The following is a 16,502-nucleotide window of genomic DNA, read 5'->3' on the forward strand; positions in this document are numbered from 1 at the left end:
CCACCATAGGAAACATCCTCTCCACATCCACTGTATCAAGGTTTTTCACCATTCGATAGGTTCAATGAGGACACGCCTCATTCTTCTGAATTCTAGTGGAAACAGGCCCAGAGCCATCAAACGCTCTTCATGACAAGCCATTCAATCCTGGAATCATTTTTGTGAATCTCTTTTGAACCCTCTCCATTTTCAGCACATCCTTTCTAAGATTAGGGGCCCAAACCTGCTCTCAATACTCCAAGTAAGGCCTCACCAGTCTCAACATTACATCCTTGCTTTATATTCTTGTCCTCTTGAAATGAATGCTAACATTGCAGTCACCTTCCACACCACAGACTTAACCTGCAAATTAACCTTTAAGGAATCCTGCACAAAGACTCCAAAGCTCCTTTGCACCTCAGTCTTTTGTATTTTCTCTCCATTTAGAAAATAGTCAACCCTTTCATTTCTTCTATCAAAGTGCATTATTATATACTTCCTGACATTGTATACCATCTGCCATTTCTTTGCCTATTCTCCTAATTTGTCCAAGTCCTTCTGTAGCTCTCTACTTCCTCAAAACTACCTGCTCTTCAATCTATCTTCATAGTGTTCGCAAACTTTGCAACAAAGCCATCAAATTGGTCCCAACACAGAAGCCTGTGGAACAGCGATATTCACCAGCAACCAGGCAGAAAAGGCTCCCTTTATTCCTACTCTTTGCCTCCTGCCAATCAGCCACTGCTTTATCCATGCTAGAATCTTTCCTGTAATACAGTGGGCTTGTAACTTGTTAAGCAGCCTTGTGTGTGGCACCTTGTCAAAGGCCTTCTGCAAATCCAGGTCAGCAACATCAACAGATTCTCTTTTGTCTAACCTGCTTGTTACTTCAAAGAATTCCAACAGATTTGTCAGGCCTGATTTTCCCTTGAAGAAACCATGCTGACTATGGCCTATTTTATCCTGTGCCTCCAAGTACCCTGAGACCTCATCCTTAACAATCGACTCCAACACTGCCCAACCACTAACTGACCTACAATTTCCTTTTGTTCTGCCTCTCTCCCTTCCTGAAGAGTGGAGATACATGTTATGGTAATTTCACACACTTCGTGCTCCGACACCTGGAACTTCCACCATACTGCTAGTGTCTTCCACAGTGACGACTGATGCAAAATATTTATTCAGTTCATCTGCCATTTTCTTCTCCCCCAATACCACCCCTCCAGCATCATTTTTCAACGGTCCAATATCCAGTCTCAACTGTCTTTTAAACTTTATGTATCCGAAGAAACGTTTGCTATCCTCTTTAATACCTTTGGTTAGATAGCTTTTCATATTCCATCTTTACCTTTTTAGACTTTTTTAGTTGCCTTCTGTTGGTTTTTAAAAGCTTCCCAATACTCCAACTTCCCTTTATTTTTTGCTCTATTATATGCCCTCTTTTTGGCTTTAACTTCTCTTGTTAGCCATGGTTATATCATCTTTCCTTTATAAAACTCCGTTTTCCTAGGGATGTATACATCCTGTGCCTTCCAAATTGCTTCTAGAAATTCCAGCCATTGCAGCTCTGCTGTCATCCCTGCCAGTGTTCTTTTCCAATCATTTCTGGCCAACTCCTCTTTCAGTTGTTCTGTAATTCTTTTTTTATTCCACTGAAATACAGATACACCTGACTATAGTCTCTCCTTCTTAAATTTCAGGGTGAATTTGATTATATTGTGATCATTTTCCCCTAATGGTTCTTTTACCTTAAGCTCATTAATCAATTCTGGTTCATTGCACAATGCCCAATCCAGAATAGCTGATCCTCTAGTGGGCTCAAGCACAAGCTGCTCAAAAAGCCATCTCGTAGGCAGTCTAGAAATTCCCCCTCTGGAATCCAGCACCAACTTGATTTTCCTGCATACTGAAATCCCCCATGACTCTTGTAACATTGTCCTCTTGACATGCATTTTCTATCTCCTGTTGCAATTTGTAGGTCACGTTCTTACTACTGTTTGGGGGGGGGGGGGAGGTGTCTGTATACAACTGATGTCAGGGTTTTTTTAACTTTACTGTTCCTTAGCTGTACCCACAATGATTCAACACCTTCTGACTCTATGTCACCTCTTTCTAATGATTCAATTAATTTTTTAACTAACAAAGCAACACTACCCCATCTACCTTCCTGCCTATCCTTTCAATACAATGTGCAACCTTGGTCATTAAGCTCCCAGCTATAATCTTTCAGCCATGATTTAGTGATGCCTGGTGACAGTTCTCGTTCATTCACGATGCTTCTACAATCTCCTACTTTGTCCAGCAATTCAGTACAGTCTGACCTCTAGAAAACAGGCCGTGATTAAGATTGCCCTTTATCCCCCCGGCACTTCCACCTGCCTAGCATTGGTGCTTTGAATCATGTCCCAGTAAAAACTGCTCCAGGGATTTGTGAATTAATGGCAGCAAAGTGGGCCATTCAGCACATTTAGTATTAACACCATGAGCCTTTCGACTAGCTATTTTTATTTAAATTATAGAAATTGTTGCTGATACATTTTGATGACAGATCACCTTTATTCACCATATACATTTACGTTAACTGGGAATTTGCTGCAGTATGTTGGTCAGGTTGTGATATGCAACAAAAAAATAACAATGTTCAATAATTATAAAGAATTATATAAAACTAAAGTTAGAGGTTAAATTCCAGATTAAATGAAATGTACATAAATACATAAATATCAGCATTCATTTACAATGTAAACGTGCTTTAAAGTGTTTACATTACTTTGCAGTGACATGGGTTTAGATAAGGGGAGTGGTGGGATGACTAAGTAAAATGGTTGATCAGATTAACTGCCTGGGGAGAAGAAACTTCTATATATAAAACAAATTCTACGTGCTTCATTACTTAGAAGATTATATAAATTTAATTTTCTTTGTGATCTGCTTGGTTTCTCTCAGAATCAATAGCTCACACGATTGTAGTCTGTATTTTGCTAAAAGATTACGAGGTAAAGCATTCATCTTCAATTCAAAAAGTATACTTACACATTTATCTTCAGATCCTGTAGCTAAAAATCTCCCACAGGGACTCAGGGCAATGCCACAGTGTTGGCAACGGTTGAGGTGTCCTTCATATCGGCGCACAGCTCTAAAGGAACATCACATTGTGAGTTCAAAGAATTATTTTCATATAGACACAGGACCAATCTGTGCTGCTCTTTTAAAGCAAACAGACATACAAACTACCACCTAGCTAAATACTAGATTTACAATCGTGCAAGCTTTAATCCCTCTGGAATTCTTTTCAAATCCTTTGAAACAAAAGTGCCTGCAGTTTCTATAGCATCCTGCTCACAGCAGCTCAACCACAGGCTCATTCGAGGCTACCTGGCATCTGGGGCACCTGTTCAGCAAGACACAGCTTTAAAACAGCTTTACCCAACCCATCCCTGGATGCCTTCATAAAGCAAGCTCAGCAGAATATTACAACGCAGAGGCTATAGAGGAATTTTAGGAAGATAGACCAGGACTGGATAATGTCAACAGTGAAGCAAGATTAAATGAGCTGATTTTTGTAAAACAGAGGTGGCTGTGAGGAAAATGTGCAATACTGTACTGTTCAACAAGTTGGCCAGACCCTACCATTGAAGCAGAAGTATTTGATTAATATTACATAGCCTTTTGAACTTGATTGTAGAGGCACTTGGTTATAGCTCTGGTCTCACTGAAGGTATTTGTTATTAATTCTCATGTGACCAGACTCAAGAACAGTTTCTTCCCCATTGTAATCACACTTCTGAACCAATCACTTTTCAAATCCCCTTGACAGTGGCGTTGCCACATTCTGGAACCCTTAATTCTAACTTTTCTGTTAGGACCTTTCAGCATTTCTTTTGCATTGCCTCAGTCTTTACAACTGTACTTTGCACCTTTCCATTATTTTTGCACTTGTCGCTGTATATATCACCGTAGTTATTACAACCAAATACACCATTTACACTGTGACCTTCACACAAAGCAAGGAATTTCATCACACCTTGATGTAAACTAATCTAAATCTGTCAGGCTGTTATCTTACATTCTGTTTTAGTTTCAAAAAGCACCCATTTTAATGAACATTATAGAAAATTAAAAGTAATTGCCTGGTATGGCAGGGCCATAGCACAGTTTCAGAAAAAGTTACAGAAAGTTATAAACACAGCCAGCTTCATCATAGGCACTAGCCTCCCCAGTATCAAGGACAGCTTCGAAAGGTGATCTGCCGGACAATGCTGAGGATGTTCTACGAGTCTGTGGTGGCCAGTGCTATCATGTTTGCTGTTGTGTGCTGGGGCAGCAGGCTGAGGGGTAGCAGACACCAACAGAATCAACAAACTCATTCGTAAGGCCAGTGATGTTGTGGGGGTGGAACTGGACTCTCTGACGGTGGTGTCTGAAAAGAGGATGCTGTCCAAGTTGCATGCCATCTTGGACAATGACTCCCATCCACCCCATAATGTACTGGTTAGGCACAGGAGTACATTCAGCCAGAGACTCATTCCACCGAGATGCAACACTGAGATTCATAGTAAGTCATTCCTGCCTTTGGCCATCAAACTTTACAACTCCTCCCTCGGAGTGTCAGACACCCTGAGCCAATCGGCTGGTCCTGGACTTATTTCCATTTGGCATAACTTACCTTTTATTATTTAATTATTTATGGTTTTATATTGCTATATTTCTATACTATTCTTGGTTGGTGCGACTGTAACAAAACCCAATTTCCCTCGGGATCAATAAAATATGTCTGACTGTCTGTTTGTCTTAATTAGATACAGTGCCTATCAAAAGTACTCACCCACCCTCTTGGAAGTTTTCATGTTTTATTGTTTAACAACATTAAATCACAGTGGATTTAATTTGGTTTTCTTGACACTGATCAACAGAAAAGACTCTTTGTGGCAAAGTGAAAACAAATTTCTACAAATTGGTCTAAATTTATTACAATCATTAAACACAAAATAATTGATTGCATAATTACTCACCACCTTCAAGTCAGTATTTAGTGGATGCACCTTTGGCAGCAATTACAGCCTTGAGTCGCTGTGGGTAGGTCTCTATCAGCTTTGCACATCTAAACACTGCAATTTTTCCCCATTCTTCTTTACAAAACTGCTCAAGCTCTGTCAGATTGCATGGGGATCATGAGTGAACAACTCTTTTCAAGTCCAGCCACAAATTCTCAATTGGATTAAGGTCTGGACTCTGACTTGGCCACTCCAGGACATTAACTTTGTTGTTAAGCCATTCCTTGTAGCTTTGGCTATATCCTAGGGCCATTGTCTTGCTAGAAAACAAATCTCCCAAGTTGCAGTTCTCTTGCAGACTGCATCAGGTTTTCCTCCAGGATTTCCCTATATTTTTCTGCATTCATTTTACCCTCTACCTTCACAAGCTTTCCAGGGAGGGCTGTAGTGAAGCATCCCCACAGCATGATGCAGCCACCACCATGCTTCACAGTAGGGATGGTGTGTTTTTGATGATGTGCGGTGTTTGGCTTATGCTGAACATAGCGTTCAGTCTGACAACCAAAAAGTTCAATTTTGGTTTCATCAGACCATAGAACCTTCTTCCAGCTGACTTCAAAGTCTGCCACGTGCTTTTTGGCAAACTCTAACTGAGACTTCATGTAAGATTTTTTTCCCAAACGGTAGCTTTCTCTTTGCCACTCTCCCATAAATTTGCGACTGGTGAAGCACCCAGACAACAGTTGTTGTATGTGCAGTCTCTCCATCTCAGCCAGTGACACTTGTAACTCCTCCAGAGTTGTCATAGGTCTCTTGGTGGCCTCCCTCACTAGTCCCCTTCTTGCATGGTCGCTCAATTTTTGAGGGTGGCCTGTTCTAGGCAGATTTACAGCTGTGCCATATTCTTTCTATTTCTTGATTGTTGACAAGTGTTCTTTTGTCTTTGTGGTGTAGTTTTTGCAGGATACTGACTCCCCAGCAGTTGGACCTTCCAGATACAAGTGTATTTTTACTACAATCAACTGAAACACCTCAACTGCACACAGTGATTCTCATTTAACTATGTACCCTCTAAAACCAATTGACTGCACCAGCGATAATTTGGTTTGTCATATTAAAGGGGCTGAATACTTATGAAAATCAATTTTGTGTTTTAGATTTATAATTATTTTATATTTGTAATTAATTTAGATCATTTTGTAGAGATCTGTCTTCAATTTGTCACAAAGTGTCTTTTTGCTGTTGATCAGTGTCAAAAAAGCCAAATTAAATCTACTGTGATTAAATGTTGTAAAATAATAAAACATGAAAACATTAAACGGGGCTGAATTCTTTTTGTAGGCACTGTGTATATATATTTTCCTTCTTCTTACCCCTTATGGGTGGTGTTTATTTGTATTTTTCCCTCAATCTCAAGTCCTCTTCCAGAGGCCTGGGAGTTTGAGGGTTCGGTGTAAGATCCTTGCTGTTGCTAGTAGTGCGCTCTTCTGGACCAAGATCTCAGATGTGGTTCCTCTGGCTTTAATGTTCCACATCCTTTCTATCTGCTCTTTCAAACCCTGATATTTCTCCAGCTTCTCATATTCTTTCCTCCTAATGTTGCTGTCATTCAGGATTGCCATATCTATTGCTATTGCTTTCTTCTGTTCCTCGTTCAGTATTACTATGTCTGGTTGGTTGACCAGTACCTGCTTATCAGTCTGTATTTGGAAGTCCCACAGGATCTTAGCTCTGTAATTCTCCACTACCTTCTCAGGTGTTTCCCATTTGACCTTAGGAGTGTCCAATCTATACTCAGTGCAGATATTCCTGACACAATTCCTGCAACTTGGTTGTACCATTTAGTGTATGCTGTCCCTGCCTGCATCTTGCACCCTGTGACTGTGTGTTGGATGGTTTCAGTGGATTCCCTGCACAGTCTGCATCTTGGGTCTTGCCTGGTGTGACAGACCCTGCTTCTATTGCTCGTGTGCTCAGCACCTGTTCTTGTGCAGCCATAAGCAGCACCTCTGTGCTGTCGCCCAGACCTGCCATTTCCAGCCATTGGTAGAACTTTCTTATGTCAGCCACCACTAATAATATCTGGTAATGGCACATCCTGTGTAGTGGCTTGTCCTGCCATGGCCTTTGGCTCTGCTTCACCCACTTCCATTTCCATATCCAAGGTTCTCTGAGATATTCTGCTAGCAGGTCGTCCCTAGGGGCCATCTTCCTGACACGCTCATGGATGTTACACAAGTATTTGTAGCTGTCCTGTACATCTGGTATGTGGCCTTCTGGTAACTCCACTCCTTCAGTCTTGATGAGTTTGCTCTTTTCACTACCATCCGGCTGCATTTTCCAGCCCAAATGACATTTCGATGTCTCTGCTGTACACCCTTGTCAGGTGGATTAGTGAGTCAATGTCTCACTATACCAGGAACTTCAGAGACCGACACCAGGAACTGTCCGGTCTCCGCAGCACAGGAGTCTAGGTTTCAGGTCCCAGTGGTGGCAGCCCAATAGAGGTCTTGGGCTGGACCCGTCACACTTACACTACATCTGCCCACATAAATCTCCAGATCAGAGAGAAAAGAGCAAGAAAAGTCATGCCTGCTCAGACATTCCCTGGATTAAAAAGGTCTGTGCCAATTGTTGGGGAACTAGGACCATCTGGCAAGAAATTAGTACCAGTACAAATCATAAATGGCTGAGACTGGATATATATATATAAATTAATACATAGAATTAATCTCTTTCATGCTATTATTCATGCTACCTATCATTGAATTCACACCATAGGAAGGATGTGAAGACTTGAGAGGATTCAGGATGTTTACCATGATGGGGCCTGGATTAGATGTTATGAGCTATAAGGAGAGATTGGATGAACTTGGCTTGTTTTCTCTAGATTGGGGGAAGCGAAGGAAGAGACCTGATACATGTTTATAGGACTATGAGAGGGAGAAATAGAATAAACACCCAGTATACTTTCTTCAGAGCTGAAACGCCTAATACCAGAGGACATGCATTTAAGGTCAAAGGAGATGTGTGGGGCACATGTTTTTTTTAATAAACACAGACTGTAGTGGGTGCCTGGAATGCACTTCCAAGGGTAGTGGTGGAGGCAAATACAATCGAGGCATTTAGATAGGCACATGAATCCGCAGAGAATAGAAGGATATGGACATTGCGTAGGCAGAAGGGATTAGTTAAGCATTTAATCACTAGTTTAATTAGTTTGGCACAACATCCTGTGCATACTGTTCTCTGTTCGATTCCCATTTCATCTATCATGACCTCAGGATATCTGATAACCTTTATAAACAATTTAAATTCAAATTTTATGTTAATATATGGAGGGTTAAAATCTGACCAGAAATCTTACACTGTATTAAACTGACGTCCGAATGAGGATGAATACAGTTTTTATATCTTAAAACAATGAATATGAAGTCACCATTTTACACTCTGTTGCATACTGCATTCCACATTAATGATATAATAATTTGAAATGATAGCATTGCTGTATTAAGAAGTTCAAGACCATTGATACAAATGGTGTAGGCAGAATTTTGCAGAAGAAAAATTCACATTCCCATATCATGACGGCAACATTACAACTTCTTCCAATCCTTTCATTGACTTTAAAATTGGAAATACTACAATAGAATACCAATTTAAAAAATAATTTATGTCCAATAAATAAAATCTGTGTTTACTATGAGTCATAAGTGACAGAGATCCCCACCCAGTGCTACGGTTGACTGTGGTTCTGGAGACATCTGTCATATCAGTCTATCTGCCAAAATGTATTCTCAATGCAAAGGCAGGGCTGTCTTTAATGTAATAAACAGATGCTATATTTGGATATTCGGTTGTGTAAACTTTGGTCAGGCAATGGGGTAGTTATTTAGAACATCACTAATAAAATGGCTGATTTAACAACATCAAGGGTTTAAAGTGTTTATCCTACAAGGTGATAGTCAACCAAGGTTTTCCAGAGGAATCATTCCCTACATGTCTTCCTAGTACACTCATCCCTCCCTATTGATCTTCCTCCTAGAACTTAACAGAAGAAGTGTTACACCTGCCCTATACCTCCTCCCTCACCCCCATTCAGGGCCCCAACAATCATTTCCAATGTGGTGACACTTCACCTGCAAGACTGTTAGGGTACTACTGTATCCAGTGCTCTCAGTGAGCACATAATGGATGATCTAATCTGGACCCACAACACCTCCTCACTAGTCAAGGAGGAACAGTAGCTTCTACACTGATGAGATTCAGGAGTACAGGGCTCGTCAATGTTCTAACAACTATCTACAATAGCACCATCGAAAGTGTCCTGTCTGGTATTATTGTGTGATATGGAAGCTGAAAGGCATCAGACTGCACCCCCACAGAGGACTGTAAAACCACTGAGAGGATCGCTGGGCTCTCTCTCCCCACTATTTGACATTTCTCAGGAGTGTTGCAGACAAAGGCCCAAAGCATTGTTGAGGATTCCCTCCCAATGATCCCACAATCTCTTTAACCACTACTATCAAGGAGCTGGCACAGGAGCATCAGGACTAGGACTACCAGACTGGGTAATAGCTTCTTCCTTCAGTCTGTGCTACCACCAAGGTCTCATCACTTCCTCAACGAGCTCTTTACCATTCACCCGTGCTACACGAATTTTCAATTATATTTTTATTAACTTACCTAAAGTATAATATTTTAGATTATGTGCTGTATGTGATGCATGTGTTGGTGGTGTAGTATGGTCTGAAGGAACATTGTTTCATTTGGTTGTGCACCTGTACAGTCCAATGACAATAAACTTGATTTTGATTCATTAGCACTGGATAGAGAAGGATCATGTCAACAACCGAACCCACAAAGTACAGATGCTGGTACTAAATATAAGGTGAGACAGCATTCATTTGCAGGTCGTTCCATGACCATGTTTGTTCTTGGCAAATTTTGCCATTGCCTTCTTCTGTGCAGTGTCTTTACAAGATTGGTGACCCCAGCCATTATAAATACTCTTCAGAGATTGTCTGCCTGGTGTCAGGACTTGTGATATGCACCAGCTGTTCATACGACCATCCTCCACCTGCTCCCATGGCTTCACATAATCTTGATTGAGAGGGCTAAGCAATGCTACACCTTGGCCAGGACAAAAATTGTAGCATGGGCTCTTGTTTACTGAGCGATGATCCTGATCTGCTGGAGATCAGCTGAATTCAATGTTTTAAGAGAAGATAGGGTAAACACAAAGATGACTGCTTAGGCACTTCTTTGGGTAAATCTCATTTGCATCCTGTTATCATTCTAAACTAAATTAACAATGCAATGGGATGGCCAGTAAGTATTTATGTTCTTCCTCCTGACTGCTACCTGGATATTGTTAAAAGGATTGATGGCTTGAGCTTAAGATGATTAGAAGATAGGTACAGGCCAGTCAAATCAGGTCATAATGAGCATAAGATAATCTTTCCATTTGATACACTAAATTTGAATTCAAATTAAAAGCAATAAGGATTCTCACTACATGAATGCCTACTTCTGAATAATATGATGAAAGGTGTTATTTCACTGAAATGTGACTACTACATGTCTATCCTCAATAGATTTTGCCTTCGTACATAGAGATGTGAAGCAAGCAATACTATGAAGTGGCAGGCATGGCTACAGATGGCCTGAGATCTTGATATCCAATGACAATGCATAAAGAGAGATGTGCAATGCTTTGGCAATCTTTCATGCCACTGTCAGGATGTTCAAAAATACTACCATCACAAATACTTGAGCTCAGTTAGATCAGAATATAGAGGGAACGGAACTCTCCATGCTTTCAGCACCCAAGGTCAAATACTCGCCGACTAGGTCCAGCATGGTCAGAAACAAAGCGAACGAGTCAATTACTCCACAGCTACGTCCAGCATGGTCAGAAACAGAGAAAACTGGTCAAATACTCCCCGACTAGGACAGCATGGTCAGAAACAGAGAACACCGGTCAAATACTCCCCGACTAGGTCCAGTATGGTCAGAAACAGAGCAAACTGGTCAAATACTCCCCGACTAGGTCCAGTATGGTCAGAAACAGAGAACACCGGTCAAATACTCCCCGACTAGGTCCAGCATGGTCAGAAACAGAGAACACCGGTCAAATACTCCCCGACTAGGTCCAGCATGGTCAGAAACAGAGCAAACTGGTCAAATACTCCCCGACTAGGTCCAGCATGGTCAGAAACAGAGAACACCGGTCAAATACTCCCCGACTAGGTCCAGCAAGGTCAGAAACAGAGCAAACTGGTCAAATACTCCCCGACTAGGTCCAGCATGGTCAGAAACAGAGAACACCGGTCAAATACTCCCTGACTAGGTCCAGCATGGTCAGAAACAGAGAACACCGGTCAAATACTCCCCGACTAGGTCCAGCATGGTCAGAAACAAAGCTAACGGGTCAATTACTCCCCGACTAGGTCCAGCATGGTCAGAAACAGAGTAAATTGGTTAATTACTCCCCGACTAGGTCCAGCATGGTCAGAAAAAGAGAACACCAGTCAAATACTCCCCGACTAGGTCCAGCAAGGTCAGAAACAGAGCAAACTGGTCAAATACTCCCCGACTAGGTCCAGCATGGTCAGAAACCGAGCAAACTGGTCAAATACTCCCCGACTAGGTCCAGCATGGTCAGAAACAGAGCAAACTGGTCAAATACTCCCCGACTAGGTCCAGCATGGTCAGAAACAGAGCACACCGGTCAAATACTCCCCGACTAGGTCCAGCATGGTCAGAAACAGAGAACACCGGTCAAATACTCCCCGACTAGGTCCAGCATGGTCAGAAACAGAGAACACCGGTCAAATACTCCCCGACTAGGTCCAGCATGGTCAGAAACAGAGAACACCGGTCAAATACTCCCCGACTCGGTCCAGCATGGTCAGAAACAGAGAACACCGGTCAAATACTCCCCGACTAGGTCCAGCATGGTCAGAAACAGAGTAAATTGGTTAATTACTCCCCGACTAGGTCCAGCATGGTCAGAAACAGAGAACACCGGTCAAATACTCCCCGACTCGGTCCAGCATGGTCAGAAACAGAGAACACCGGTCAAATACTCCCCGACTAGGTCCAGCATGGTCAGAAACAGAGTAAATTGGTTAATTACTCCCCGACTAGGTCCAGCATGGTCAGAAACAGAGAACACCGGTCAAATACTCCCCGACTAGTTCCAGCATGGTCAGAAACAGAGAACACTGGTCAAATACACCCCGACTAGGTCCAACATGGTCAGAAACAGAGAACACCGGTCAAATACTCCCCGACTAGGTCCAGCATGGTCAGAAACAGAGAACACCGGTCAAATACTCCCCGACTAGGTCCAGCATGGTCAGAAACAGAGTAAATTGGTTAATTACTCCACGACTAGGTCCAGCATGGTCAGAAACAGAGAACACCGGTCAAATACTCCCCGACTAGGTCCAGCATGGTCAGAAACAGAGAACACCGGTCAAATACTCCCCGACTAGGTCCAGCATGGTCAGAAACAGAGAACACCGGTCAAATACTCCCCGACTAGGTCCAGCATGGTCAGAAACAGAGAACACCGGTCAAATACTCCCCGACTAGGTCCAGCATGGTCAGAAACAGAGAACACCGGTCAAATACTCCCCGACTAGGTCCAGCATGGTCAGAAACAGAGAACACCGGTCAAATACTCCCCGACTAGGTCCAGCATGGTCAGAAACAGAGAACACCGGTCAAATACTCCCCGACTAGGTCCAGCATGGTCAGAAACAGAGAACACCGGTCAAATACTCCCCGACTAGGTCCAGCATGGTCAGAAACAGAGAACACCGGTCAAATACTCCCCGTCTAGGTCCAGCATGGTCAGAAACAGAGAACACCGGTCAAATACTCCCCGACTAGGTCCAGCATGGTCAGAAACAGAGAACACCGGTCAAATACTCCCCGACTAGGTCCAGCATGGTCAGAAACAGAGAACACCGGTCAAATACTCCCCGACTAGGTCCAGCATGGTCAGAAACAGAGTAAATTGGTTAAATACTCCCCGACTAGGTCCAGCATGGTCAGAAACAGAGAACACCGGTCAAATACTACCCGACTAGGTCCAGCATGGTCAGAAACAGAGTAAATTGGTTAATTACTCCACGACTAGGTCCAGCATGGTCAGAAACAAAGCGAACGGGTCAATTACTCCCCGACTCGGTCCAGCATGGTCAGAAACAGAGAACACCGGTCAAATACTCCCCGACTAGGTCCAGCATGGTCAGAAACAAAGCGAACGGGTCAATTACTCCCCGACTAGGTCCAGCATGGTCAGAAACAGAGTAAATTGGTTAATTACTCCCCGACTAGGTCCAGCATGGTCAGAAACAGGGAACACCGGTCAAATACTCCCCGACTAAGTCCAGCATGGTCAGAAACAGAGAACACCGGTCAAATACTCCCCGACTAGGTCCAGCATGGTCAGAAACAGAGAACACCGGTCAAATACTCCCTGACTAAGTCCAGCATGGTCAGAAACAGAGAACACCGTTCAAATACTCCCTGACTAAGTCCAGCATGGTCAGAAACAGAGAACACCGGTCAAATACTCCCCGACTAGGTCCAGCATGGTCAGAAACAAAGCGAACGGGTCAATTACTCCCCGACTAGGTCCAGCATGGTCAGAAACAGAGTAAATTGGTTAATTTCTCCCCGACTAGGTCCAGCATGGTCAGAAACAGAGAACACCGGTCAAATACTCTACGACTATGTCCAGCATGGTCAGAAACAGAGAACACCGGTCAAATACTCCCCGACTATGTCCAGCATGGTCAGAAACAGAGAACACCGGTCAAATACTCCCCGACTAGGTCCAGCATGGTCAGAAACAGAGCAAACCAGCCTTGATTCTGTTCTTATTTCCTATCCCAGTACATTATATTTTCTACAAAGCCTTCTGTGGCTTCTCCAAAAACAACCATCAATTACTATCAGATCCATGGATTACACCTTCCCAAACAAAACCACTTAGTTCAAGCAAACAGAGGAGAATTTCATCACATCAGTCTAGCCTGCATTTAATCCAGATTACATAACTGGAAGGTCAATCTGCCCTAAAGTATCATGCAATGTCTGCTTTTTATTCCATTTTTCCCTCTCTCCAAGTACATACTCTGAAATTTTCTTCACTAATGGCACCATACAAAACTTTTGAAATTATTCATTTTGGATGGCATATTAAAACTACATATAATTTATTAACAATCATATTTAACCTATTAAACTGCTCACAATCTCATGCAAAAATAGCAGATCTTCAAACATAACAGCCACCAAATCGCATTCTGCGAACACTATCCTTCCGAGAATGACAAATTCATTTGAACCACAACCAACAGCTTCAAAAGAAATTTGTTCTTTCTTTGAAATTTGCAAGCAATGACACACAGCAAGAACCCACAAAACTGGTAAAAGGAAAACAAGTCATTGTTTCCGAACAATGCTGCATTAACTTGATGATCTCTCGCCAAGCCTACCCAGAGGAAAGCTGGCTGAGAAGAGTTTAGTTTTTCCAAAACTGTAACAACAATCACCAAATTTAAGTTGCTTTGTCAGAACTTAACAACTGTCTTGTACTTTTAGCTCTATTTCAACTTGTTTAAAACAAAAACAGTGCAGAGTTGAGCAAAGAATATAATGAAATTAACTGGTGTCCAGTTGTTATTAAGAAGTTATTTCATTCCTTTGTAAAACATTATTCTGAAAAAATTTTGAAGACACAGAAGATTTAAGTATTTATCATTTATGTAGTTGGTGCCAGTTTATAGGCTGGAAATTGTCAAGAATAGAAGAAATACAACATATTCTCTAATTGATGGATGAGACAAATATCCTGATTGAGAAGTTGCAAAACCTGGGCCTCTGTACCTCCTTCTGCAACTGGATTCTCGACTTCCTAACTGGAAGACCACAATCTGTGCGGATTGCTGATAACATCTCCTCTTCGCTGACGATCAACACTGGTGCACCTCAGGGAAGTGTAGACAATACAATCATTGTTGGTAGAATCTCATGTGGTGACAAGTGGGCGTACAGGAGTGAGATATGTCAACTAATGCAGTGGTGCCACAGCAACAACCTGGCACTCAATGTCAGTAAGACGAAAGAGCTGATTGTGGACTTCCGGAAAGGGTAAGACGAAGCAACACATACCAATCTTCTTAAAGGGATCAGAAGTGGAATGAGTGAAGAGTTTCAAGTTCCTGGGTATCACGATCTCTGAGGATCTAACCTGGTCTCAACATATCGATGCAGTTATAAAGAAGGCAAGACAGTGACTATACTTTATTAGGAGTTTGAAGAGATTTGGTATGTCAACAAATACACTCAAAAACTTCTATAGATGTATTGTGGAGAGCATTCTGATAGGCTACATCACTGTCTGGTATGGAAGGGCTACTGGACAGGACCGAAAGAAGCTGCAGAAGGTTGTAAATTTAGTCAACTCCATTTTGGGTACTAGCCTACAAAGTACCCAGGAAATCTTCAAGGAGAGGTGTCTCAGAAAGGCAACGTCCATTATTAAGGACCTTCAACACCCAGGGCATGCCCTTTTCTCATTGTTACAACCAAGTAGGAAGTACAGAAGCCTGAGGGCACATGTTCAGTGATTCAGAAACAGCTTCTTTCCCTCTGCCATCTGATTCCTAAGTGGACATTGAACCCCTGGACACTACCTCATTTTAAAAAATATATTATTTCTGTTTTTTGCATGATTTTTAATCTATTCAATATACTTATACTGTAATTGATTTACTTACTTATTTATTATTATTTTTATTTTATTTATTATTGTTTTTTTCTATGTTATGTAATGCATTAAACTGCTGCTGTTAGGTTAACAAATTTCACATCAGCTGCAGGTGATAACAAACCTGATTCTGATATTGATCTCCCAGGAGATCTATACTTGATCTATGGCATATTCCCATTTTTGTTCTCTATGTGCACATTAAATTTTGATATATATTTATTATAATTTACAGGGGAATTTAAAACAATGGGCTTAGTGGATGACTTGATATGGTAGTTAGCACTGATGTCTTCACCCAGACTTCAATCCTGACCTCAGGTGTTGCTCTCCCCATTGACCAGATAGGTTTCAAGACAGAGGTTAGCTTTATTTATCGCATGCACATCAAACACTAATGCATACAGTGAAGTGTTTCATTTGCGTCAATGACCAACACGGTCGAAGGATATGCTGTGGGCAGCCCGCAAGTGTCACCATGCTTCTGGTTCCAACATAGCATACTCACAACTTACCAAACCTAACTGCACCTCTTTTTCGAATGTGGGAGGAAATGGGAGCACGTGGAGGAAAACCACATGGTCAAGGGGAGAATGTACAAACTCCTTATAGGAATTGAACCCCAAAATTCTGATCATTAGTGCTGAAAAGTGTGACACTAGCCACTACACAACCATGCTGCCCTACTGCTGAATTATTTACATTCCAAATACAGACTCAGTATAGATACAGTATGA

The 16,502-nt window shown here is 42.0% G+C and overlaps 1 protein-coding gene across 2 annotated transcripts in view; it reads right to left on the minus strand.

Moving 5' to 3' along the window:
• Nucleotides 1–16,502, minus strand: part of wdr27 (WD repeat domain 27) — a 561,812-nt gene that overhangs the window by 312,107 nt on the left and 233,203 nt on the right. For both annotated transcript variants that reach the window (XM_073051837.1, XM_073051836.1), the window contains exon 23: nucleotides 3,013–3,115. In XM_073051837.1, the coding sequence (XP_072907938.1) occupies nucleotides 3,013–3,115 (103 nt within the window). The remainder of the gene's footprint in view (nucleotides 1–3,012; nucleotides 3,116–16,502) is intronic.

The sequence above is a fragment of the Hemitrygon akajei genome, chromosome 7 (assembly GCF_048418815.1).
Source record: "Hemitrygon akajei chromosome 7, sHemAka1.3, whole genome shotgun sequence".
NCBI lineage: Eukaryota > Metazoa > Chordata > Chondrichthyes > Myliobatiformes > Dasyatidae > Hemitrygon > Hemitrygon akajei.